Genomic DNA, 27,545 nt, shown 5'->3' on the forward strand with positions numbered 1-27,545 from the left:
GGCAAGCACAGATCCAGATATTGTAGCATAGCTTTAGGCACTGAGACTTTGTCAGTGCCTAAGCCTAGAGGATTTTCTCATGGTAATTTCTTGAACTAACTAACTGGATTTTGTGATCACAATCAATGCATTTAAAGGAGCTAGGCTCGTGTGAAGCCTTTAACAAAGCCTGACTAAGAAGTGCATTATTCTGGAGTACAATTCTCCTTCTTCAGAAGAGACAGTGCATCCCAGGGGTGTTTGAGAGAGCATGCAATGTTTTCTGGACATAATGACACTGTCATCATGGAGAAAGCATAGCACCACTGCACCAAAATATTTGGTGGCTGGTGAAATTGGAAGAAAACCTGATGAAAAATATCTCCTGAAAATAGGGACTTTCTGAAAAAAATTGATTTGATCTTTTTCTAGCGAAAATTTCTTATAAACCATTTAAAAAATCAATTCATAATTCGAATTAGGTCATAGCCATATGAATACATTGCCACGAGGTAAAGAAGCGTGTGCATTTACACTGCACTCCTACTGACACCACCTCCCACTCCATGGTAAACACTGGTAGCAGCTCTTCCCCCAGGCAATAGAAGGTATCTTCTCCTTGGTAAATGTGGTGTGACTTGCCAGGTCTTGCTATGTGCACAGACTACAGACCTGTTAATTCACTGAAAGTCCAGACTTCTTGATAACTCATTCCTTAACCCTACAAAAATGTATCCAGCATACATTATTCTGTGAAGAAGCAAAATGAGAAGCTTCTGTCCCTTCCCCCCCATCCTACCCCACTGTTTCTGCCCCAGAAATATCATGTTTTAATTGCTGCCAAAACTTGTGGCTTCTTATAAAGTGCGCATTTCAAATGGAAAAAGTGTACTTTTTGGAGGCTTTTTTATCTGGATCACTTCAGGGGTCAGTTTTAGGCAGTGATCGTGGAGGTGTAATGACCACTGGTGTGGGATGTTGTGTTTTATGGTGTCATAGAAATCATAGAAAGGTTTGGGTAGAGGGAGAAGTGGATGTTGTGGTGAAGAACTTAAAGCAAACCATGCCTTTGAGCTTATGTGACATCCACCACTTTAGTTGCTTGCATTCACAAAAGAATCTAAAAAAAATTGGTTAAGCAAGTTAACTGATCAGTCAAAAACCTCAGAATAAATATGAAATTGCTTTATTTCAGGAAAATTTAGTTCAACTTTTTAATGAGTTTTTAAGAAAGCATGAAAGTTCAAACAATCTTCAGGAGGTGAAAAAGTTCATGGTCAATTATGGTGAAATTGGTCACACAATCCCCTGCTTGATGTGTAGCAAAGGGTTTAATTTCTGCCTTCATTGAGTGTTACAATTAGGGATGAAGACTGTATATCATATTTACCACCTGTAACATGGAGAGAATTAAAAAAATGGATTTTATATCATCACAGATAGGATGAACATGGCTCATCAGTATGATGTATAGTTAAAAGGCAGAACTGATTCCCAGTTATGTAAGAAGTATTGACTGGGAGCATCCCTGGCCCTAGCTGGAATATTACTTGCCTATTGTGTGAGTTCTTGTGTTCAGACTTCAACAGAGATAGAGAAATATTTGCTTTCAAAAGAAAGCTTTGCGTAAGATTTGTGGCATAAAGAGTGTCAGTGTGCTTGGATTGTCCAGAAGAAGGGTAGGAGGCAATTTAGTCAATTAATTAAAACTTATGCAAGTGTCTGCATAGAAGAGAAGTTTCTGATGGTATGTGGCTCCTTTGATCTGAGAGAGGACTTGACTGGAACCAGTGGTTGTAGTGTGGAACTGGATGATATTAGACTGCAAATGCAATTTAGGCTTCGAAGGGAGCAGGTATTTAAAAGTTATAATATGTTAACCACTGACCATATGGTGGGTTCTCCATCACTTGAAGTTGCTATAAACATAGACTGTGGAATGTGGAAGTTACATTTCATGCAAAACACATTTAATGCTACTCTTCCAGGGAGTCGAACCGGTTGATTAGAATCTCTCTTATTGGCTTTTGATAAATCTTGTTTTTATTTGTTTTTATTTTCCTTCTGAACAGTCATGCTTTCAGAAGCGAGGTTTTGAACCCTCAAAAGAGGGAGAAGCCGTTAAAATTGAGCAGCTTGAAGCTTGAGGGGCTGATCCTCAATGAAGGCTTGGATCAACTGTGCTGAAGACAGGACCTGCAAGTGGGATGGTTGATACTGTACAGAAAAGGGCTTGGGCCCTGCTAGTCCTGTCCTGATCTACTCCTGACCCTTAATTCCACCAGCCATGAGATGTGTCCCAGGGAACTGTTTTTCTGCACTGCAAGCACCAGTTATTTGATCAGTTCTTAAGATAGGTTTACTGTCTCTCAATTTTTCCCTTCCTGACACTAGGTTTGCAAGCGTGTACGCCACCAGAGGAGCCAACCGGATAGGACGTGTGTACAAAAAGGCTATTTTTAGGCAATTCACAGATGACACTTACTCCCAGGAGATCCCCAAAGCAGCATGGCTGGGGTTCCTTGGCCCAGTCCTCAAGGCAGAAGAAGAGGATGTCTTTATCATCCATCTGAAAAACTTTGCTTCCCGCCCATACTCTGTGCACCCACATGGAGTCTTCTATGACAAGGACTCTGAAGGTAAAATCTGGCTTGCCTTTTCCTCTCCTTTTCCCTGAAGTAACTAATATCATCACTACAATTCTGTCCAAGTATTTATTGTTATTGACATTGACATCAGAGGACTTTAGATCACCCTCTCATAAACTCATCAGTAATTGCAGCTGATGACTAAAACCAGGAACAGCCTCATAGCAAAACTTTTTTCCATGAACTTTCAACACCTGGGATAAATCCAGTACTGAAACAGGTTAGATGGGTCTTTTTGCTTGAATTATTTTTCTGAATCATAAGTCACCGAAACATCTTTCCTTCTTCCTTCTACCTCTAGTCTTTTTGAAAAGATGGAGTTCTTGCAATTAAATGTTTTCCTCTCTTTTGGCCTATAACAGACACGATATAATTTTCAGAATCCCAGACCTATGCATGTGTATTTTTGTTAGAGGATTATGTGGATGTGCCTACAGTCAGTATTCTCATCAGTTTTCTGTGAAAAAAATACACAGTTAGATGACAAAATTCTAGATGACTTAAAAGAGTAAAGAAACTGGAAAAAAATAGAGCCTGTTAATGCATTCTAAAAGCTTTATCTACCAATAAAAATTGATTTTAACTCCCATTGCATTTGTGGTGAGATTGTCAGAAATGCTGAGTTTTTTTATAATTTCTCAGTGACTCCATATTTGTAAGCGCTGTTATTATTTTATAAATACAAGTTAGAATAAATTACACATTTATTTAAGAAAAACAACTGAGAGATGGCTAAAGTCTTCCTTTTTCCTTTTTATGTATTAGGAGCACTTTACCCTGATGGAACTGGCGGTAAAAGCAAAGAGGACGACTTTGTTGTTCCTGGTGGAAATTACACGTACACATGGCCAGTAAGGAAAGATTATTCCCCAACCTTGGCAGACTCAAACTGCTTGACTTGGATTTACCATTCTCACATTGACACACCAAGAGATATTGCATCTGGTTTAATTGGGCCTCTGCTGGTGTGTAAAAAAGGTACTGAGCTGGGAACACTGATAGAGCAAGCCCCTCTGCCAAGCTTGGCATCTTAACAGTCATTTTTGCTTACAGGTTTAAACATGATGGTCTAGAGTCTATCCCTACATAGCCCATAAAAAGGGGCAAGGAATAGATGGGCCATTCCAGGAGCATCCCAGGGTAGGTATTGTAGCTCTGGGATAACCCCCTTCCTGCTCCCCTTTGGCTTCACCATAGATTTGCCTCGGCTGGTGGAGGGACTGCAGCATGCTCTGTGACCACCCTGTCGTGGCCGAGACCAAAAATAGGTGTTCCCAAGCTGGGGAAGTTTCAGGATGAACAAAGGACTTATTGCTCAGGGAATCAAATTAGAGCTGGGGGGGTGAATTTGGCATTAGGGTTTACATATTTGAAAGCCTAATCTTTGTAATTTTTTCCACATAGAGAATATATATTTATTTTTGTTTACAAGTTATATCTCACAGCCATATGGGGATGTACACTGAACAGCCTGTCCTGTGTATTTTATAGCCTACTAATGTTGTGCTGGAGCCATCATGAGCCTGCCCTCTCCTCTTTATCAGCTGAGTCATTGCCACTTCTCCCCTGGGTACAAGTAACTCTGCCACCTCTTTTCAGTAACTCCCAGAGCAGAAAATCAGCCCTGATTTCATATACAGTACTTCTAAGTGAAGTAGGTTCTATATATGAAGAAGACAAAGACTTGAATGTGGAAAAGACAGGCCTGGTTTTCAGCTTAACTCACACAATTAAAATGTCTCAAATTTACATTCTCCTCGAGAGCCTTTGAAAACCACAGAAGTGAATATGTGACACTGAGCTGATAACTACGAGACAACACATGAAGCTAGGAGACAGTATATTCCAAACAAATCCTAGCCTGAAAGGCCAGATTATCTGCATGTTTGGCCTTGAATTCATGAAGGTGGATATCTACATGATGTTACAGCTCTAGTGCTCCAGCCAGTGGTGGTTTACAAAGGATTGAGAGTAAAGCTTAGAGCTTTCTCTGGTAGAAGACAGAGGAAGTGAAAGTTTTCATGGGATCAGAGACAGTCTAATTGGAATGAAGTCTACACCCACCAGTGGATAATAACAGACTACTCAGTATCACCAGTCCTATAGTCTCAGGTTGCTCCCCAAATAGATTCTGGGATAAAGATATTGAACTTAGCTGTAAAAAATTCTGTTCATCCTGTCTTCAGCCTTTCTAAAATTTAAGTATCTAGTCCTAGATAACTCTCATGGATTCCTTGTTGTCTGTGGAGAGTGAGCCACATTTAGAGGGCCACTCTGGCGGTATGAAGCATCCACTTCAGTGCAACAGAAATGCAGGTTACCACTCATCACTCCTTAATTCCTTGCCAAAAAAAACAAGAGTCACTGGTTTCTGGATAGATCTAGCTCATGACCTGGCTTCTGACTGTGCAGGAACACAGATGCTAGCACTGACTAAGGCACAGGGTTGGGTGCAAGGGGCCAAAGAGTGGGGAAATGGGACAACAGACATCAGCAGGTGTTCATGTTGGACCAAAGAGATACTGAAATATCAGCTTGATTTAGCTTAACCTTGCCTTCTGGAGGCAGTCATCTGTTCAAAGGGGGCCAAAATGTCTTAGAAGAGCAAAATTAGGTGAAATTCACACTGCCCTGCAGACCATGGGCAAAGAACTGTATTTCCTTGAGTGTGTCAAGGTTATTGTCATTTTAAAATTCAATCCCGTCCCAGGCTTTTTCTATCACTTTCCTTTTCGTTTGTAATTTAGGAACTGCAGATGAGACCACAATAGAAGGGACTGGTGCTGCTAATGCTTTTGCCCTGATGTTTAGCATTGTAGATGAAAACTTCAGCTGGTACCTTGATGAGAATATAAACACCTTCTGCTTAGAACCAGACACAGTTGACAAAGAGGATGAAGGTTTCCAGACCAGCAATCGAATGCATGGTGAGGACGACTTTTGGGTAAATGGTGACCTACAGCAGTGAATCTTTTCAATTCAGAAGGACTTTCTGTCCCCTGTGATGTCTCTCCTTTATCTGTGTCAGCAAGGAACGGGTCAGGATGTTGAAGTACTGTATTGATAAAAAACCTCTCCCTAAAAACAGCAGGACACTTGCAGAAAGGAGATTTGGCTTTCATGCCCAGCTCTGACATTTGTTTAGCATTTTATCTTAGGCAACAGATTTAAGCCTATTTTTTTTTTCTGTCCAGCTGTGAAAAGAGCAAAGAAAGCTGCAGAGCAATTTGAGATGTATGTATTGAAAGAATTCTCAAAAGGCTTGTGGATGATGGGCTGGCCGGTACAACCACTCCCACCCTTCTGAGATATATTGGCCAATGGTACTTTGTGTTATTTGGACATTGGACATTGGTGTAAGAAGTTAATTCCAGATATTTCTGTGTATTTTGTTTGTATCAGTGAGCCTAGGAAATAAAATGTTTTGCAAAATATGAGTCTCATTCTCCTAGTGTCCTGATACATTATCAGATGTGGAAGCTGAGGAAGACAGCCGACTTCACTGATTTGACTGATATAATTTTCAAATCTAAATTGCTCAAGCCTGGCATATAATGGTATATTTATGACTTAGGACAAGAGGAAATAGATTTCAGCCATGCTAAATAGCTGCAGAACAAGTTAACTTCATTATCAGACCTTTTTGGTGATGAGTTGGCCTTTGCAACATCTTGATATAACCCAGGATGTTTTTCACAGACATAGACAGAGAATTTGAGGCGTTTGATCATCCAGAGCAGTAACACATATGTTCAAAATGCTACTCTTCATCAAGGCCCTGTGAGGGCTTTATTCAGTGTGAACATTCAGGTATTTTCTTTTCTGGGCCAGGAGAGGATCATCCTTAGAAATGGGGTCAGAGGCACTTTCCTTCCACCTCTCATAAAGGCTCATACTTCTGTTTCCAGCTATTAATGGTTACATATACGGCAATCTCCCCGGCTTGGAGATGTGTGCCGACACTGCCATGTCCTGGCACTTGTTTGGCATGGGAAGTGAGATAGACATCCACGCTGCCTATTTCTACGGCCACACGTTCACCAGCAGGGACCAGAGAGCGGATGTGGTGGGGCTGTTCCCAGCGACATTCATCACGGCGGAGATGACTCCCGGCAGCCCCGGGAGGTGGCTGATAACCTGCCAGGTCAATGAGCACTTACGAGGTACGCTGCTGGAATCTCCCTCAAACAGCCTCTGGTGGGTCTGGAAGAGAAAACTGGGAGATGTTTCCCGGGAAAGTGGGATTTGACACTTTTTTTTTGGTGGCTTTGGAACTATTTGCAACTGTTTCACCAGATAAGCATGATGATTATGATTTTAGTCACCAGAAATGATATATGTTGGGCCAAATCTTCGGCTGGTATGAATGACTTGGCCATGTAACTCATGTGAGAAGACTTGCTAGACCCAGCACTGTCACCATGCTTCTCCTTAGGTAAACCCGAGATTTTGATGAGCAATGGGAGGAGCTTTCAACACCAATTTTTCAACACAGTTTTTTTTGTTGTTGTAGATAAGTACTTACACATAAAAAAAAAGTCATGCCAGCTGAACGCTTAATAGCTTTTTGCTTTATGGAAATCAGGCAAAACTTGGTGCAGTGTTTTCAGAAACCATTATGTGAAGGAATTTGTTGGTGATGTTGTGATATTTGTGCAGTGCAAGACCCCAAAAGCATATATCATAAATTAGGTGTCATGGGAGCAGGCAGTGTATAATATCATAGTTGGGAGAATTTTTACATATTGATTCCAGTGGGATTTGCACCAGGCAAAACAGACTTGATTCTGGCAAGGAAATACCTTCATCAGAAATCACCAGTCCGTATTTCAATGGAAGTCAGGGCTATTTTGCAGGTTTCTGGAGGCACTCTGACCTAGAAAATCATTCTACCATCCTTATGAAGATTAAAAAATTGAGTAAATAAACCCACTAAAGAGTGTCATTGATATCCGTGGGTTTCATCTGTTAAGTATAAAGTGTACCTCCTTGCAAAGGAAAGGTGTTGGTATCTGGCCCATTGTAGGCAGAGAATGTATTTTGAAATAGAAATTTACTGTAGTAATTGTTTCCAATCCATGTAGCTCCTAGAGAGTTTTGAACGTGCATTTGTATCCATGAGATTGCTGACTCTGCAGCTGGTCAGGGACTGTCTCCAGACTCTTTCTCCTCCCAGGTGGCATGGAGGCACTATATGATGTTCAGATCTGCCAAAAAAACCTGTCTCACTCTTCACCAATCAGTCATATGAGAAGATATTACATCGCTGCTGAAGAAGTGCTCTGGAATTATGGACCTGACGGTTATGATAAATTCACTGGGCAGGGTTTGAACGCCACTGGCAGGTAAGGTTCTTGTCAACTCCCGTTGTGCTTTAATTTCAGGAGTCTGTGTGACACTGCCCCAGTGATTCACTTGGGCTGGGTCCTGCACTGTCATTAATTTTAATTGAAAGGGGCAGGGAGGAATGGATTTGAACAGCCTTTTCAGGAAGCTAGGTGCATAACTGTGATGCTTCAAGCTGCCTTCTGGAAGCACTTATCTTACTCCATTAAATCCATGGGGAAAGTGAGGCACGCCACGTTCTACACAGTTAATGACCCTTCATCGAGAATCTTCAGGCAGCTTTCACACTTACAATTAGTGCAGTTCAGAGGTGCCACAGTGGCAGAATTTTCCCCCTGATATTTCTGATGAGGACAAACTGCATTACAGTGTCTCCCAGAAAAGCCAACAAGGATTAGGCACACACTGTTCACAGTTCTTGCCCTAAGATAAGCTGATATAGATGCCTCCCTAAGTAAATCAGGGTTAAGCATAAAAGCCTAATGTACAATGAATACTCATTTCTCAGCTAATTCAAACCAGTAATGTCTTTCTTCATGTGCTAGAAAAGTGTATGCAGATTAGTAATTTGGGGGTCATTTCTCTTGTGTCTGGAGTAATAACTTTATCTGAAATGAAGGGTTCTGCTTGAACCTTCAATTATTTAACCAGTCCGATTTGCTAATTCCACAGTGAATCTGCAACATATTTCACCCAAGGGACTGACAGAATAGGAGGGCAATACTGGAAAGCTCGCTATGTGGGATACACTGATGCAACATTCAGCAAGAAAATCTGGTCAGAAGACATGAAGCACCTGGGAATACTTGGTACAGTGAATATTTTCCCCTCCTGTCATTACATCAGGTTTGAATGTAGAACCATCTGGACTGAGAGGGGAATTTAGTGCACACAGGTCTTTCTTCTTTTGGTGGAAACATGCAGGAGAGCAGTCCTTCTAATATTTTCCCTCATTCTGTTTTTTAAGGCCCCGTTATAAAGGCTGAAGTGGGAGATACATTGCTGGTTACTTTTGCCAACAATGCCAGAAGAAGCTATAGCATTATGGCCCACGGTGTAAGCTTCAGCAAGCTGTCAGAAGGTGCTCCCTACTTAGATGGTAAGTTTTGGCTGCACTACTATATGTAACACCCAGAATACTTGAGTCCAAAAATCTGCTGCTGAGCTCTGCAGGTTTGCCCTTCTGTGGATGTTAAAGCACAGAAAGAATGATTTGATTAATTTGTATCTACCCTTCATGTCACAATCAATGGCACTCCACAAGTCTGCAAATGTGTCTTCTCCTCGGCTATGTGACAGACAAGATATCTAAAACTAGCTGAGGTCTATGTTGAACAAAAGTCACAAGCAAAATACAATTTTTATTAGTTCTAATCTAATATTGCTCCATTCCAAGGAGTGGGTCTCTTCTGGACACGCTCCAGAATTACGACTCTTAGGATCTGGCATGACAGCCCTGCTGAGTCTGGCTATAACTATCCATATGGTCTCAGCTGCATCATTCCCAGTTCTCTAATCCAGGCTGGCCATTGCCCTTGCTTTCCTGTCAGGATAGCTAGTTTCAAAGGCAGCTTTTATTCAATTGCCCTGGAACATGAAGCAGTAATAATCCTTATTAATTCTCATAAATATATATATGCTGAAATGGAGCATTTATGAAATTCTTCCTCTCCTTTTGTGCAAGAACAGGTCTTATCATCTAAATTTAACTATTGAATGTTAAATATCATGTTTAATTGGTAGGCACCTTTTACAGTCAGTGACACGAAGACCTTCTGGAGACGTGATTCTGTCTCCACCAACCACAGAATTCTAAAGTTTGAGTTAGGGACTAAGCTTGAGATGGTCCAATTAAGGTGAGATTAATCCCATTCATAGCATCTACAGAGATAATGTTGTGGTCTCTGATAAAGTTGTTGCTGCATTTTCAGCACTGAAAAGAAATGTAGTTTTCTTGTTGCCTAAATTGTTTTGTTTCCACTACAATGCATCAAAAGAAACTCATGGGATGTAATCCCTCTTTTCAAAATTGTGCTGAGAGAGAATTAGGTCAGCATGTAAAACCCATCATACAATAAAATCAATGCAAAAAGCTTTATTAAATTGTTGTCTCTTATTCCTGAGCGTTCAACTCAACAAATTTGCCGGGAGGCAAAACACAAAAAAACAACTGGTGTGAGTTCAGCCTTGAAGTTATCTGCACAGATCCTAATGCCACCCATGTCAGAGATAGTTCTGCAATGGAAGTGCAGCTTCCTGCTTGCAGATTTCTTGGGCTTTCATTTAACAGTCCCTGGTAATAGTACTCTTCAGCACTGCACACTTTAGTGTGTAGCAAAATCAACCCAAACAATTCAGCAGCCATGTGAGCTGGCATACATCTGGGTCTTTGGAGAGAAACTTGACTCCAGATTCTTCAATAATCTTTCTGCCCCTTCTTTCCTTTTAACTCTTGTGCTGTGGATTTCCATTACATCTATCTACAAGTGTTTACATGCAGAAATCCTGTAGGTATATATGCAGAGGCTGTAGTTTTATGCTGAGGGTAAATAATTTTTCAGAGGAAGTGCATAATCTAAGTTCAGCTTACTTTTGTGAAAATACTGTAAATAAAAATACTTACATCTAGAGATGTCTGCAGATATATGTCTTTTTCAGTGCTTTTAGGAAATACCCTTGCATGTTGCATTTGACACTTGTCAGTCTCACAGAGTTTTTGACAATGTTTTCCTCATTGAGGACTGTTGCAGGATGAATCCAGTAGTATCAGATATTGTGGAAGCTATGCTCTGCTTTCTGTTGCAGTTTGAAGCAAATAGCTGTGCTCAGATGTAATACTGCTACAACTTGTGTCTAAGTTTCTAAGATTTTCTTGTAGTGGTAGAGACTGACTGTGCTGAGAAAACATAGACAATGGATGCTTATGTGTCAGAGAAAATCTAAATCTATCCTTTGCATGGTAGCAGACAATGGCCCAAATCCTTTAAAAGTAGCCTCCAACAAAGAACAATATCATCCACTCTCTGGAGATGCTGACAAAGGCTCCTGTGCATTGCTACAAAATCAAAAAGAAACAATTACCAGGATCAGATTTGTTTTGAATTTCCAAAGAGCCATGGCTCCAGCTCCACTCACTAATCTAATTCATTTTTTGTTGCTTAATGAAAAGCAGAGTCTGAGTTGGTGCCACAGATAAATGCCATGTTAGGGCAAGTAAGCTACAAACATTAGAGGAAACCATTTAAGCACCAGGATGAGCTCTGCATGTCTTGTCTGATTGAAGCCAGATAATCCAGTGTGGCATTGGAAGGTGTCTGAGTGGAGCAGCTGAGCTTGTTCTGCAGGGAATGGGCTTGGTTGTCCCCATGGACTTGGGTGAGATGTTCCCATGGCATAACTGCCCAAACCATGGGATTTCTGCAGAAATCAGGAGCTACACCTGACTTCCATCAAACTCTCGTCATCAGGAAGACAAAGCCTTCCTGTAATCTCGGTGCATCTCAACTTTCTCTCTACAGGCTACCTGAAGCCAGGAGCCCACGTGAAGCCAGGTGAAACCTTCACCTACAAATGGAGGGTGCCTGAGAATGGAGGTCCATCGGAGAGTGACCCCCCGTGCCTGACCTACCTGTACTACTCAGCCACAGATGCTGTCAAGGACACCAACTCTGGCCTCGTGGGACCTTTGCTGGTCTGTCGGAAGAACACCCTGAATCACGACGGGACACAGGTGCCCAACAAGAACATCTGCTTGTCCCTAAGAGCAGGGGGCTGCACTGGGGGCTCCCATACAGGCAACGTGCCCAGTTCCCAGCTCAGTTTACAGAGATTAAATTAATGCCACTCCTCAGGGTAAAAGCTGATCTGAGCAGATGGTTAAGGAGACAAAATCATCATTCCCTAATATCCTGGCTCTTCCCTAGCTTTTCTGTCTTTTTCATGCAAATGATAACTCTTTTCACACCACTTTATGGACACTTTATTTATCCTTCCTGTTGATGAAAAGGTGCCAATTCCTTTCTCTATGCTGACTTAATAAGAAGGTGGCTTCAGGGAAAAGAAAGCGTTGTTATGAAAAATATAACTTATACAGCTTTGTTAAATTCGTTTTTATTGAATAGACTATTTTTTTTAATGTCTTGTTTTCTTTCTTGTCTACAGAAAGGAATAGACAAAGAATTTTACCTCCTCTTTTCAATCTTTGATGAGAATGACAGCTGGTATCTGAACAAGAATATTGAAGCATTTACTGGAGACCCTTCAAAAGTAGATGAAAAAGATCCTGATTTCATAGAATCCAACAAAATGCATGGTATAGAATATCTAATATCTGTTAATGATACCTTTTATTCAATCATATTGGGAAGATGAGTTGGAAGGTTTTATCATCATTCATAGCTCTCTGCACTGCCCTGGAGAGTGAGCTGGAAAGCTGTCAGTCAGCTTATGGCCAGCTCCTGATGCCCTTGGTTGTTTGTTGCATGTTGAAACCCCAGTCACAATGGCAATGAATGCATCCATCTACCAACTACATCTGGAAAAAGGGAACAGAGCATTGGTTTTAGATACAATACTTAGTTCTATAAAAAGGCACAATGCCAGAGACAAGCATCAGCTGCAGAAGAAGCCAGTGTTCACCAGTGTTTTAAATTTCACTGCTGGGCTTGGCACTGACTTAGGCAGTAAAGTCTACTTGCCCTGGTCTGCCATCTCCCATTTGGGCAGTGACCACCTCTGGAAGAGGAAAGGCAAAGTCCAGGAAAATGGCCAAAAACATTTTACAGCATCATTTCTGGATGCAAGTATCTGACTTCAGCATGGATCTCCTCCAAGGTATCCCTGGGATGACATACTTGATCAAATCACACATCCCATCTTTGCTTTAGATATATATTGTTAGAGAACTCCAGGGCTTTCTGGACCTATCTATTTTATTCTTCTGCTATGAGATGGACCTCATAGTGAAGTTTTGTTCTTTTATAGCATCTTTCAAACATTGATCATAGAGAACATTTGAGGATTAGGGAGTTTAGCCTCATAACACCCTTGTTAGAGAAAAGTATACAGTTAGGAAGTAAAGGTGGAAATCAAAGGTCAAAATCACATAAAAAGGCTCCATCAGAACTGAATTTGTAACTCAGACTCTTTATGGCCCTCTCCATAGCCTTAATGACCTGGTTATATATTCTCCAGGCTGAAAGGAGGTACCAAATTGGCTGGTGTATGGGAGGTATACTAAAAAGCTTGGAGGAGGAGTGCTACATCACTGCAAAGAGCTATTACAAGATTTTACAGGCTAAAACCAGAGAGGTAGAAGTTCTGAGTTTATAGGAATAGCACTCAGATGCTAATTTGGTGTCCTCTAATGATACCTTTGCTTCATAAAATGCCGCTTTAGTGACTTGCTGAGTTGTGAGTCTTTGGCCACTTAGGTGATAGGAGGCTCTGTGATGTGTTTCTGTGGACCTGCTGCTAACCAGGATTTTTCCTTCTCCTCCAGCTGTCAATGGCTACTTGTATGGCAATCTGCCAGGCCTGGCCATGTGCAAGAATGACAAGGTCTCCTGGCACCTCATTGGGCTGGGCAGTCACTACGACATGCACGGGGTTCATTTCCAAGGAAACACCATCGACTTGAGTGGGACGACAAGGGATGGGCTGGCCTTGTTTCCTCATTTATCAGGGACAGCACTAATGCAGCCAGACCGTGTGGGTACGTTCATGAACTGATTTTGGTTGTGTGCCACTTGAAGATACCAGTCAGCCAAAATAAGAGACAGTGAGATACTCTGCTCTGCACAAGGAGGGTGAAAGCATGAAGAGAGACCCTGGGGACCCGGCACAGCTGAGAATTCAGGCTGGATTTCTTTTCTGGGAAGGTGTATAAATTCAATATGCATATGCACCAAAGTCCAGAGGCTTTAATGACCTGGGGATGGGGAGAGCAGCAGGCAGAGAGATAGCTAACAGGATGCTCACAGAATTTTATAATTATCTTTATAATTATCTTTTATAATTCAAACAGACTTTTTAGAAAAGCAAATTCACTGCCATGTGGACAGTCAGCATCACTTCAGGTATTGTAGGACTTCAACAAAAGCTTTTCAATAATAGTCAGTCTTTAGGAGTTTCTTCAGAAGCTTATACATTAAAGGTACTTTTAAATCTCATGGGTAATCCAATGATTCATACTTCAAACTAGGAGAGTATGAGTTGTTTGCTGGAGACACCAAATAATCTTCATAATATAGAGTACATTACTTTACTTTACATTGGTGCAACGCTGTTTAAATTAACAGAGTCATCCGGGCTGTACAAGGCTATGCCAAGGGCCATCCATGGCCAGGGCACCTGATAGAAATGTGGGTTGTGGAGTTGTGCATGTGCGAGGTTAGAACTCTGTTGCAGATGCCTGTAAATGGGGAGGAGAGAAAGAGAGTATAAGTATTAAAATCTGCCCATGAACATACCAAAATATGCTCTCACAATCACTACTGTCTTTGACCACCAGAGCTACCAAAAAAAAAAGACCCATGGTGGTTTGGCCTTTCATGGAGGGAATGCAAAGTTACAGTTTACCTCAACTGTGCATATAGATAAATGGTCATAAGCAGGCATTCCTGTACAGTAGGTCTGTATCTGTATTGCAGAGCCCTTCATTAGTCTGATTACAGCAGACAAACTGCAGGGGCTCAGTGAAGAGTCCCTTGCACTGAAGTGGCTCTGTGCTCAGGGACAAGGAACCAGCATCTCTGAAACACAACCCTTGTTTCTCCATGCCTTTACTGAGTTTTGCAATGAATGCTTCCTCCTACATCTTCTTGTGTTCCTCATGAACATGTCTGCAGCTTGGGCTCGCTGGCAAGCTTATTCCTGCTGCCAGACATCTAAGGGCTTCTCAGAGCTTCCTTGGCCAAATTGTTGTAACTCAAATAGTTAAAAGTAATTTATGGTGATTTTTGAGCAAAGATGGAGCAGGCTAGTTTTTTTCCTATGGAGCAAAACAAGGTCAAGTCCTGCTGGGTCCTGCACTTGGTTCACAATAACCCCATGCAATGCCAAAGGCTGGGGGCAGAGTGTCTGGAAAATTTCTCAGCAGAAGAGAACCTGGGGGTATTGGTCAACAGCAGCTGAACGTGATCCAGTGTGTGCCCAGGTGGCCAAGAAGGCCAATGGCATCCTGGCCTGGATCAGCAATGGTGTGGCCAGCAGGAGCAGGGCAGTGACCGTCCCCCTGTACTGGGCACTGCTGAGGCCACAGCTCCAATCCTGTGTTCAGTTCTGGGCCCCTCCCTGCAAGAAAGACATGGAGGGGCTGGAGCGTGTCCAGAGAAGGGAACAGAGCTGGGGAAGGGTCTGGGGCACAAAGTTGATGAGGAATGGCTGAGGGAGTGTTTAGCCTGGAGAAAAGGAGGCTCAGAGGGGATGTTCTCACTCTCTACAACTGCCTGGGTGTTAGTCTCCTCTCCCGAGTAGTAACAAGTGACAGAAAAAGAGGAAATAATGTCAGGTTGCATTAGGGAGTTTCAGTTCGTTGGAGGAGGCTGCCCAGGAAGTGGTGGAGTAAGCATCCCTGGTTAAAAGATTGTAAACATGGCATTTAGGGACATGGTTTAGTGGTAGACTTGGCAGTGCTGGGTTAATGGCTGGCTTGATAATCTTGGAGGTCTTTTCCAGCTTAGAATATTCCATCATTCTATTTAAATCTCCCCTTGCTTGACCTACAGCATCACAGATTAGGATTGTCTGAGGACAGATCAGAGATGTACGCAGGACCTAACTTGCCCAGCTGCTTGTTAGGTTCTTTTAATTGCTCAAATGTCATGTGCTTTTCTTTGCAGGCACATTCAAAGTGGTCTGCAGGACTTTTGATCACTTTGTTGGTGGGATGAAACATCTCTACGAGGTCAGCAGCTGCCGCAACCCCAGCCGAGCCCAGCAGCAGCGTGGAGCCATCAGGCTCTACTACATTGCTGCAGAGGAAGTTGAGTGGGACTATGCCTCAAACAAGAGCTCAGCACCAAAGATTTACAACATCAGCAGCTATGAGGAAAGGTACCCAACCCAAAAAACAGCTGTGGGCACAGGACGCACTTAGAGTGGAGGGGAAGCTTTGAAGCACCATTTCATGATGCCAGCCTTGTATTTTTTAGGAGGAACTCTTCACCAAACATAATATGAGAAAATTTATTTACGAAGTCACAGCCGCTCAGTCTAGATTAGTTCATAGGTACCAGTTTCAAATGCTTTCATTTCAGAGTGTCTTGTAATGCTGTTGAATTCAAGAAGGCTTCCAAGTTTGTGTTCCAGCCCTGGCTCAACCTTATAATGATGCCCTCCAACCCTCTCCTCTCCCTTACTCTCTCCAGCCATTCCATCCCAGAGTTCTGGTTTTTATAGACGCACCTGTTCCAGAAGTGAGCTCCTGTAGGCAATGCAGATGCATGTAGGGGGTGCTGAGCCTGCTTTCCTGCAGCATGGCAGCCCCTAGATCCCCCAAAAAGATTATAAGTAACCCTGCAAGTGAATCACTTTACTATGTTAAGGCATAAAAAACTTGTGAAAAAAATACATATTCTAGATCATAGACTGGTCTCTGAGGACACCTTGGTGAAAGCAAAAAGGAACATATGTCAAAAATAAACCTTAGGAAAGCATTTGGGAAACTGCTCCTTGTAAAGAGGAAGAGGAGTCTGTAAAAAATACACATGAAGAGTCAGAGGTGATGATGTGAGTTTAAAGAAAACATAAACTCCAGTACTGTCCAATGCTGCTGTTGCACACATCGTTCACTACAGAGTAAGCAGTATATACCTGGGGCAGTTTTTTGGTTTTATTTAGTATATTGTGAGCCAACCTTGCAACTCCCCTGCCAGGGGCACCTTGGAGATGAGCTGCCAGGAGCCAGCTGCTCCCAGAAGAGCTGCTCAGCTGCACAGCAGGTTGTGAGTGTTCTCTGCCGGCAAGTCAGCCCTCTGGAATCCCATGGGAGCAGAACAAATTGTGGGTAAACCTGGAAAGCATCCTCTTCAAGGTGTAGAATGGAAAATATCATGCTGGGAAAGCATCTAACCTGTTTTATCATCATGCTGGGAAAGCATCCAACCTGTGCAGCACACAGCAGCAAGAGGGAAGGGTAAAGCAGCTCTCTCTTATCTCAGATGATGGCATTTGTTTTTGAAGGTCAAGCTTTGTTTATCATCTCCCCACGGCGGCCTAATAGCCAGGATAGCAAAAGTAGCCAGCCTGATAAGGGCATTCAGGTCTCCAGGGACAGGCAGTATCTTTTATTGGAGTGAAGGATACAGCTGGAGAGGGCAGCTGAAACCACTCTCATCTTGCACTTTACTTCTGCTCTGACAGCTCTGGTGAAGGATTTGTGTTCCCAAAATTCTTGGAGAGTGCCACTTATCATCAGCTTTCCCTGTTTGAAGAGGGTGTGCATTCAGTGAGGAATATCACTCTTGCTGTTTAAAACCTCTTGTGTCTCTCAGGGTCTTCATATCCATCAGCACATTGGATCAAGCTGTGTATTCCTATTGAATCTATTGTGACTAACACAGCAGCTACTAGCTTTCAGATATGTACACTTTAGTGCTTTTATTGCCTTTTTATTTTGCAGCTATGGGCATGTTTTTCTGAGCCAAGCAGAAGACCTGATCGGTTCAAAATACAAGAAGGTGGTTTACAGGGAGTACACAAGTGGCAACTTCACACAGCGCAAAGCGAGGACAGAAGAGGAGGAACACCTGGAAATCCTGGGCAAGTAGCTCTCATGTCTCACAGACCAAGCCTGTGGTCAGCAAGAGGATTGCTTTCCAAAAACTAGGATGTTTTCTAGCTTTTTATAGATGGAAAATAAGGAACACTGATGCCTATTCCAGGTATCAGTGATTTTACATGCTATTTATGTAATTGCTGAATGTAAAGATCCTTTCCAAATCCAAGAATTCATTCTTGAACATGAATAAGGAGTATCCTAGGGAGTGCTATAATGGCAACTCCAGGATTCACTTTAGCTTCAGAGCTTGTAACATAGGAGAGACTCTTGTAAACAGATTAAGATAATATTAAGGAGATGGATTTGTGTTTGCAATTGGGCAAGACAGAATTTTACCCCTCATAAAATAACCATCAGCTCATGTTTTTTACGGGGTCAAAAATGGCAACAGCTAGTCATAAAATAGTCATAGAATCATAGAATATTTTGAGTTGGAAGATCATTAAATTCCAGCTCCTGGCCCTGCACAAGATCACTCCATGTTCCTGAGAGTAAACACTTGTGACACAAGTGAACTCTGTCAGGCTGGTGCTGTGACCACTTCCCTGGGGGCCTGTTCTACTGCCCAGCCACCCTCTGGGTGAAGAACTTTTTCTTTATATTGAATCTAAGCTTCCCCTGATGCAGTTTCATGTTGTTCCCTTGGGATAACCTTGTCTAGGAATATATTTGCTATTTCCTTTTCTGAAGAACAAGAGTTAAAAAAAAAAAAGGTAAAACAAAAAAAGTGGCAATTACCAGCTTAAGAAATATGTTTGTGAAAGATTCAAAAAGGGATTATTTATACATATGAAGCTTTTAATCAGGTGGGATGAACCAATTTTGATGGCTTTACTGGAAGAATAGAAAAGCCCAGGGGTTTTGATAGAGACCTTGGCTCCACTCCTAGGCCAAGCTATTGAACGTTTGTTGAATTCAGAAAAGCAGCATTAATCACAGGCATCTTCTATCTGAATTTAGGGCCATTACTCCATGCTGAGGTTGGTGACTCCGTGCTGATTGTATTCAAGAACAAAGCCAGCAGGCCTTACTCGATAAGTGCACATGGTATAGAAGAAGTGGGTTGTGAAGAACAGCCTGAGACACCAATTACCCTCCCTGGTAAGGCTCCCTTCCCCCCGCCCCCCCTTCTTTTCTTTGAGTTATAAAGGCTGTATATAAAAGCATTTTAGCATATAATGATAATCTCTCTTTCAAACTTGCCCATAGCTATATGTTCTCCCAGGCATAATATGCTCAATGCTTATTCAGCTACAGTTCTGAGTTGCTATACATGTAGGTTCTTGATCAAGTGAGCATGTCTGGGCACAGAATGAGCCTTCATTCCTATCAGGGGTAGAAACAGGAAGGTAATATCACTGGACAACTTCCAAAAGAGAGAGATGCAGGCCCATAATCATGGCAAGAGAAATGTGAGCCAGTGCTGCATTTGTCTCCAGACTGACACTCAAACAATGTTTTAAAAACTTTCAAATTCAGAGGTAAGAATTGTAGATGTTAATATTAACTCTGCCTCTCTCAAGGTACTCAGAATTGGCATTTACAATCAGAGTTATGCATAAAAATGCAAAATGTAGCTGTCATGCGAATTAACAATCTTTGGAAAAGTGTACCAAATATGCCTCAGTTTCTTCTGAGGAAAACAGTGGAAAATAGCTTTTCATATAGAAAAATTCCAGTTAAACTTTTTGCACTTCAATTTTTTTGTTGGGTTTACATTCTAGTAGGAAGTCAAACCCAGGCCAAAATGTACACACCTTTGCTTTTCCAACACTCATGCAATTCTTTTCACGATATTTGTGAACTTCAGTGTGAAATTAAATTAAAAGAAATTTTCATGTAATAAAGTTCTTTGCAAGCTGAAGTTTTGTTCCTGTGAGCAGCTGTATTTGTACAGTACAAATACACAGAAATCCATGTCCAAATACGAGCCAACATCTGCCTTGCTGGAGTTTAATGAATGTATACCTGAGGTGTAATTCATGGGGGAGGGGAAAAAAAAGAAACTGATCTGTATGCAATTCCCTTGTTTTATTATTTGCTTTATGATATTGCAGTTAGGCTGGCAGTTGAGGTGTAACAGTGGGAACTCTACTGTCATGTCTCCTGTGTCCACATGGGAGCAGGCTTGGGATGAGTTAGATGAGGGAAGGTGTCCGTGTTTGAGAGTAAGCCAAAAGCATTCTTCAGCAAGATCTAAGGGCTGACTTTTCCTTAGAAGTTTGGAAAGAGCAGTTAACATATCCCTGAAAACAGGAAAAATTTCTGGGCACCTCAGTCCTCACCGCCATCATCAAGAAATCCTCACTGTCTGTCTTCCTAGGCCAGGCTGGGCTGCTTACCCCAAACTTGCCAAATACTGTCTAATTCTACTAAACCCTAAGTCAGACAGATTTGCATCCTGACAAACTGTACTCCTAAGCACACTGCCAGATCCTAAAGAAACTGAGGGTGGGGGGTGGGCATGGTAAATAGATGCAGAGAGCAGCAGCCTATGCTAAACCAGCTCCCATCTGTCACAGCTTTGTTCTCTCCCTGTCCATTTTTCCATTTACACAGAGGAAAAAAGGGGAGAAAACATCAATTTTCCTCATGTTTGTAGCTCTTTTCAGGGGTTATACCTTATTTGTACTTCAAAGATGGGTCTTCAACGCCTTATGAAGTGTGTCAGCTTTTTAAGTAGGGTGGAGATTTTTTTCCATGTACAGCTCCAAACATCCTGAGGTGAGGAGGGAAAAGCAAGGAAGGAGTGGAGGACCATGACCAGCCTCCCTTCTCTGATCACACTCCCTAAAAAGAGGTAATGTAGGTTAGATACAGGGGGATGAGAAACACTTCCCTGGCCTATGTCTCCATGACATGGAATTATTGTCTCCGTGACATGGTGCTTATCCTGTAAGAGTAAATGATATTGCACCATTTACATGAGACCCATCTCATATTGTATAAGAGTCAAGAGTCACAATTTTTTGTTTTTGTGGTTACTGCAGTACAATAAAACCCACTGTTGCCTGATGCATGAACAGTGTAGTGGCTCAGTGACACAAAACTAGGCTCAGTCACTTCCCAACCTTTAAGCTTGAGGATTCTCCTTGCCTGGATGCCCACAGCTATTGGCAGCTGTTGGCTTGTAGCTGTACTAAAATCATCTGTGATTTCCTGGTTTTCACCTGATTCACAGCATGTCTCCCACGATGCTCTTGGCTGTTGACACTCTGAAAGACTTTTGGGACAGAGATTGCCTGGTTCAACATTTCACCACCACTGAAAAGGGCAAGGTGTTGACCACATCTTGGTCTCCTACCCTTTCCTGTAGTACCAGCAAAAAAAAGCAGGGAAACACAGCACAGGCAGTTCATCTGAACACAGATGTTTGTGTTCAGTGAAGAGAAATGATACTCACTCAAATAGATCATTTCCTCACCCATTTGTTATGGTTTTTTTTAAATCAGAGGTCAGGGAATTTCTGCTCAGGGAGGATGTGGCAGAGATTATGACATTTGGGAAGGGATAGAGGTTCCCTGGTAATTGCTGTGGAGCAGGGGCTTATCTGGAAGAGGGAAGAACCCCCCTGCTGCTCCCAGACAAAATTCATCTCTCCCATCTGGGCCTCTAGCTGACACACTTCTGCAGCACCCTCTGCAAAATCCCAGTGGCAACTTCTACTTCTTTTTGCCCTTTTCAATTGAAAAGGTCCAAGAAACTTTTTCTGGGCATGGCTCCCAATGCCTCGACTGAACTTAAGCATTAGCAGCCAAGATCACTGAATTAATTACTACAAATTTTTCCAAGTGGAAAAATGAAGAGTCCTGTCTGTAAACTTCCTTCTGTGGGATGCCACTTTTGTCAGTATCATTTGCAGATCTTCTTTTCCAGAGCAATCTGCCTTCATTTACACCACTGGAATCTCACTGACCTCCTGGAAGGCAGAATCATATCCCTATCCCATTGCTGCATGCTTCCACAGGTAGTTTTGATGCAGACAATTTTTTGATGAGGAGGGTAGGAGGCCTGAGTTAGATACTATTCAAAGCCTCTAATACTTAGCTGCTCAAGGTAAAACTATTTTCTCTGTTTCAGGGGAAATAAACACCTACAGGTGGAACGTCCCAGAACGATCTGGTCCTGGCAAAACAGACCCGAATTGTATCACTTGGGTTTATTATTCAACAGCAAATTTTGTTAAGGTAAAGAAGAAATGGCCATTAAAGCTTGCAGTGCTTTGGCTAACATGTCATGCCTTGTGTAATATTTCTGAAAGGATCCTGCTTCTCAGCTGGGAGAGGACCCAGCTGTCCCAGAGGCTAGAGAAACCATTTACAGAGCTAGATGCTTTGTCCTCTTTACTAACAGTTGCACATGCCTGGGTAATTTAATCTACAGAAACCCCAAGGCATGCACCACAGTAAAGTGACTTCCTCCTTAAAGAACAGTTGAAGGGATTTGGGGGTAAAGATAAAACATTACATAAAATCACAGAATCACAGAATGAGTAAGGTTGAAATGGGCCACGGGAGGTCATTGCTTCAGTAAATTACCAAAGAGGCACACAGAGGAAAAAGTTTTTAATCAGACTGATTTTTTTCTCTTCTACTAGGAAAAAGCAATTTAATCTTCAGTTAATCTGTGCTTATTTCATAACTGGATGAACTGAAAATCTGTAACACATATGTTTATTTTATTTCAGGACACATACAGTGGTCTGATTGGGCCTCTTGTAGTTTGCAGAAAAGGAACTTTAGATGAAAGAGGTCTAAGGAAGGACATCGATCGTGAATTTACTCTTCTGTTTATGGTGTTTGATGAAAATGAATCCTGGTATTTGAAAGACAATATTGAAACATACCTTCACAAGAATCCTGATGATTTTAATTTCACTAAGAACTTTGTAGAAGGCAACAGCAAGCATGGTATGTAGGACTCAGCAGCAGCAGCCAAGAGGAAAGAGGTTTATTTTTCATAGCCCTTTTAGGAAGACATTGGACTTAGCCTGCAATTACTCAACCATGTGTCAACTTCGTAACTGCAATGCTGGATACAAAAAGATTTCACGAGGCCCAGCCAAGATATTTTTCTAACAAGATAGTTTACTCTTCTACTTTTGGGAAGAGGCTGCCCTGCCAGAATTCCCTTGTCATTTGGGAGCTGTGTTCCTCCAAGGCTTGTTGTTTTAGGAGCATAAGGATGATATTTTAAAACTGTGGCTGTATTTGCAGTCCAGGAGCCAGGCAGAATAGACTGAATGGGGACACACACAGCCCTGGCAAAGCAAACTCTTCTTTCTACAGCTGGTACCCATCTTAGGCAACAATTCTATTCCCTCTTTTTCCATGTAGCTTCTCAGCATAAACCCAGTTTTCTCAGGAGTTCAATCTCAATAAGTAAAAAAACAGTTTGATGCTCTGTAAGACAGACAAATGTTTGCTGATGTATACATACACAATTTGGAAATTGAAACAAAAGCCTGACTGTCTCCCTGCAGTGGCAGTTGTCACCGTGGAGAGCACTTGTCCTGACCACACATGCCTGTCCCCTCTCTGCCTGAGCACTCCTTCTCCCCTGAAAGTGCAAAGAGTGCCTGAAGTAGAGGTTATAATCACCCACAACATGGCCAGTTATTAATCATTCCTGTTTTGACATTCTTCCAGCAATCAATGGGAAGATTTACAACAGTCTCTTGGGCCTAACGATGAATGAAGGTGATAGGACAAACTGGTATTTGATAGGAATGGGCAATGAAGTGGATATCCACACAGTTCACTTCCATGCACAGACCTTCATCTTCAAGGTTGGTAAAATAAATCAAAGTAAAACTTTTGTAGTGTGATGGGAAATTTATAAGAATTACCAAAAAAATCCATATTTTCTGCCTGGTTTTGTCACTTAGGCACAAAGCCTTGGGCTGATGCTGAGGTTGGTGGGAGTTTTGCATTTGAAGGAAATACTAAATGAATGAGACCCTTTGAAAGCTTCTATTACTCTAGTAGAGGACATACTTAGGTGAGCTAAAATATGTGATTACTCATAGGTGTAAGGGAAGATATAGGGAGGAAATTAGAGTTATGCTGAGTTAGAGTATGGTTTTATGCTGTGACAGTTTGCCACTGGCAGGACTACTGAAAAATCTGTCTTTCAAAGAATCTATCTTTCCTCAACCAACAGTTAGAGTCATCAGGAGAGGCCTGCTGTTGTAACATAATGGATTAAATGAGAGCTGTCCACAGACCTCAGTTTCTCTGGATGATGCTCACCAGAAATGTACAAGAAGCATTTGCTCTACCTTAAGGAGCTGGAAGTCTAACTGGAATATTTCAGTGCCCATGGGGAAGTATTTGAGGCACGACTCTCACAATTCTGTTTTTGCTTTGCCACAGACAGATAAGGACCACAGAGGAGATGTATATGACCTTTTCCCTGGGACTTTCCAGACAGTTGAACTCGTAGCAGAAAATCCTGGAACTTGGCTTCTGCACTGTCATGTGGCTGATCACATCCATGCTGGCATGGAGACAACCTACACCATCAATAAATCAGGTGCAGTATCAGAAACATCCTAGGAGTCAGAGGTGGTATTGCAGCACAATTGGATGGAAGGCAGGGGTGAAAGGAAGAGAGCTCACCTTTGCACTGGTGGGAAGCACCTGCACTGCCATGGCCAATTAGCAGTGATAAGAGTCAGACAAACACCCCTAATGACAAAAGACAGCAAAGACAGCAATCTTTGGTGTCTTTGGTGCACTCTGCTGCCACTTGAAAGCAGTTGGTGCTTCACAAGTACCCTTCTGAAGATAGTGGCAGCCTAGGCACCATTTGCCATTTAAAGGTGATGCAGAAAACATCTGCAAAGCTGTTTTTCAGCCTTTTTGCCACACTGTAAGGGTGGTCCTACAGTCTGGCATGGTGCTGGTTCCTTCCTGTGACCCCAGATGACCTGCAGAGCTGTTTGGGCTCCTCCTTGCACAGGCAGACACCATCTGGGATAAAAGGAGCTCCAGAAAATGGTTGTTCATCTTATCCAAGAAACAGGTGATCTCTTGACTAAGAAAAGTTGTCAAACTTTTTGAGTGGTGCTTGTCTCTTCCAACACGTGTGAGTGTACCCAAAAGTGTTTTGTGAGCCTCTCCACATCACATCACTTCACTAAGCATCTGGATCCAGTATCTCCTGCCTAGGTCCCCACTGTGCTGGCTACACTCCTCTACAAGAGTTGAAACAGTGCTAGTAGGCACACCTCCTACCTATAACCCTGTAGCAGCACAATGACAAGTTTAGGTGCCAAAGGTAGCCAAAATACTCCTTCCTTGGAGATGAGGAATTTGTTTGATTCCACATATTCATGTGGACTGTGAGATTTCAAATGGACAAACAAGTGCAGAACTGTATCATGGAATGGTATGGGTTGGAAGGGACCTTAAAGTTCATCTAGTTCCAGCCCCCCTGCCATGGGCAGGGACACTTTTCACTAGACTAGATTGTTCAAGGCCCCATCCAGCCTGGCCTTGAACACAGCCAGGAATGGGGCATCCACACCTTCTCTGGGCAACCTGTGCCAGTGCCTCACCACTCTCATCATAAAAAATGTGTTCCTTACAGCCCATCTAAATCTACCCTCTTTCAGTTTAAAATTTACTCCTTGTCCCATCACTCCAGTAAGTAGTGGAGTAGCAGACATGCCTCCAGAGAAGGGGAATGTTGCCTGTGGAGCTGCCCACAGGAACAGCTGTGATGATCTAATCGCAATTTGTGTTCAGATCAACAAGGTAGAAATAATGAAATAAAGTCAACTCTACTTTTTCAAAAGAGAAAAAAATATTTATTAAGGCTTTCAACTTAACTGTGCTTTTTTTTCTCTCTGAGAAGAGAGAAGAGAATGGGAAGTTCCTTCAGAAGTAGTACACACAACTGGAGCATACAATACAACTACTGCAACAAATGGAACCACTGCAAAGGGTAAGTATTTTTTTAAAATATCATTTAAAATTCTTTTGATTCATGCGCAGATTTCTCATTAATGACTCTCTTTTAACAGATTATGACAACAAAGTGGGCAATTTTTTTGGCAAAACTTTGAGTCCTGGAGAAGCCAGCCTGATACTCGCAGCTTTTTTTTGTATTGGACTTGTTCTACTGTCAACAGCATTAATCTTCTTCTGCTTCATCACTCACCAAGGAAATAGAATCCATTACACAGCTCTACATGACAAAAGTGCATTTCTGGCAGATTCCCTGTAAATCCCCGTTTCTAATATCATTCACAGGGACTCACTGGATTTCACAACATAGAACCATAAAACCATTAAGGTTGGAAAATACCTCTAAGATCATTGGGTCCAACCACTAACCTAATACTGCCAGGCAACATGCTGCTAATAAAACTGGAGCAGGGCATATGCTGACAGTCCTACCCCATGGCCAGTGCTCACAAGACTGAACATGAGCTGTAGGGCTCAGCTCCAAGAGCCACGTACCACCCGTCACCATTTCCACTCCTCTGGAGCTCAGATGAGCTCTGTCCAAGATCCAATCCAGCAGCTGAGCAGAGCAGCACACCTCTTGGCATCCATAGGGTTTTCACAGGAGTAAGGAGCAGGCAGAATGGCATCCATGGGCTCTGTGCAGAAACTTGGGGTTCACACTAGGAAATAAACACCACCAGGGACTGGCTTAAGTTGTCAGCTTCTGAAGGAGCAGGTGCTAATCTCCAAGTCCCTGCAGTTTCCCAAAGCCTGGCTCAATGAATTCACCACCAGTGATTGTCCCTTTTTTTTCCCCTGTTAAATGAGGAAACTGTGCACCAGGGACAGATTTCTGAAGACCTGCAAATAAATTTTAGCACCTGACGGGTTCAGCAGTGCCCCTGCTGTTAGTTTCTAACAGCTTTTTCTATCTCTAAAAATCTAGCCCTGAACAACCTCCAAGAGATTAATTGACTTTGTAAATGCTGCTTGTTATGGTCCTGATTCTGTACCTCTTCTTTGCACTGAGCAACACCTCTCTCCCTACTTGTAACGAAGCCATCAGGAGGATGATCTCTGTGCTCTGCAAGGCAGATCGACAGAATCAGGACATGTTTAGTGATACTTGAATGTTTATAGCTCAGTTTTTGTTAGGCTGTGTTCGTTCTTGCCTGCTCATTCCTGCTATAGCTCTTGCAGAGGAATTCCAGAACAAACAACTTTGTAAAACTGTTTACACAAATTTGATTTTGAATGTAAATTCTAGTTGCTGTTTTTTTTTTTTTTTATTTTATTTTTTCCATTTCTGTACTTTCAAGTAGGTTCAAAGGTAGGAAATTTTACTGTGCAACATTCTTACCGTATCTTAAATGTGTCCTGCATTGATGTCCAGTCAAACAATATGTTGAAGTTCTTGGATATTTCTCAGTAATTTCTTTGTTTTCCTCAGTCATTTGAAAGAACACACATGAAGTAGAAATGCAGGACCGAGCCCTTATAGAATTTACATCATATCAACAAACAAAATTTCCTTATTGAAATCTCCCATTTGAGCTGCCAAAACCAGATCCTCTAAACCCTTTCATCTTCCTGTCCTGTAAACATTGAAATTTGGGTCTCTTGTTCTGTGCAAAAATACTGTCTGTGCAGAACTTTTGTTCTCTGTATACATATAAAATTAAAGCCTTTCACCTAAAATGCACTATTAAGAAAGGAAATTATTTCGTACTTCACTTCTAGGGTAACTAATGTGCCTGATGTTTTAGAAACAGAGTCGTAAGTATCTTTTGACTGTAGAAACTAGTTTGCCAAAGTGATTACATTGATAATAAAAAA

The 27,545-nt window shown here is 42.1% G+C and overlaps 1 protein-coding gene across 1 annotated transcript in view; it reads left to right on the forward strand.

Moving 5' to 3' along the window:
• HEPHL1 (hephaestin like 1) overlaps positions 1–27,443 on the forward strand; it is a 33,310-nt gene extending 5,867 nt beyond the window's left edge. The window contains exons 2-20 of the mRNA XM_088159390.1: positions 2,374–2,618; positions 3,393–3,605; positions 5,375–5,554; positions 6,536–6,790; positions 7,804–7,972; positions 8,646–8,782; positions 8,941–9,072; positions 11,492–11,703; positions 12,135–12,285; positions 13,474–13,686; positions 15,815–16,028; positions 17,596–17,735; positions 18,715–18,855; positions 21,835–21,941; positions 22,442–22,664; positions 23,403–23,542; positions 24,129–24,288; positions 25,612–25,704; positions 25,784–27,443. Of these exons, the coding sequence (XP_088015516.1) occupies positions 2,374–2,618; positions 3,393–3,605; positions 5,375–5,554; positions 6,536–6,790; positions 7,804–7,972; positions 8,646–8,782; positions 8,941–9,072; positions 11,492–11,703; positions 12,135–12,285; positions 13,474–13,686; positions 15,815–16,028; positions 17,596–17,735; positions 18,715–18,855; positions 21,835–21,941; positions 22,442–22,664; positions 23,403–23,542; positions 24,129–24,288; positions 25,612–25,704; positions 25,784–25,986 (3,328 nt within the window). The 3' untranslated portion in view covers positions 25,987–27,443. The remainder of the gene's footprint in view (positions 1–2,373; positions 2,619–3,392; positions 3,606–5,374; positions 5,555–6,535; positions 6,791–7,803; positions 7,973–8,645; positions 8,783–8,940; positions 9,073–11,491; positions 11,704–12,134; positions 12,286–13,473; positions 13,687–15,814; positions 16,029–17,595; positions 17,736–18,714; positions 18,856–21,834; positions 21,942–22,441; positions 22,665–23,402; positions 23,543–24,128; positions 24,289–25,611; positions 25,705–25,783) is intronic.
• Positions 27,444–27,545: the final 102 nt, after the last annotated feature.

Source organism: Sturnus vulgaris, chromosome 2 (assembly GCF_052056855.1).
Source record: "Sturnus vulgaris isolate bStuVul1 chromosome 2, bStuVul1.hap1, whole genome shotgun sequence".
Taxonomy (NCBI): domain Eukaryota; kingdom Metazoa; phylum Chordata; class Aves; order Passeriformes; family Sturnidae; genus Sturnus; species Sturnus vulgaris.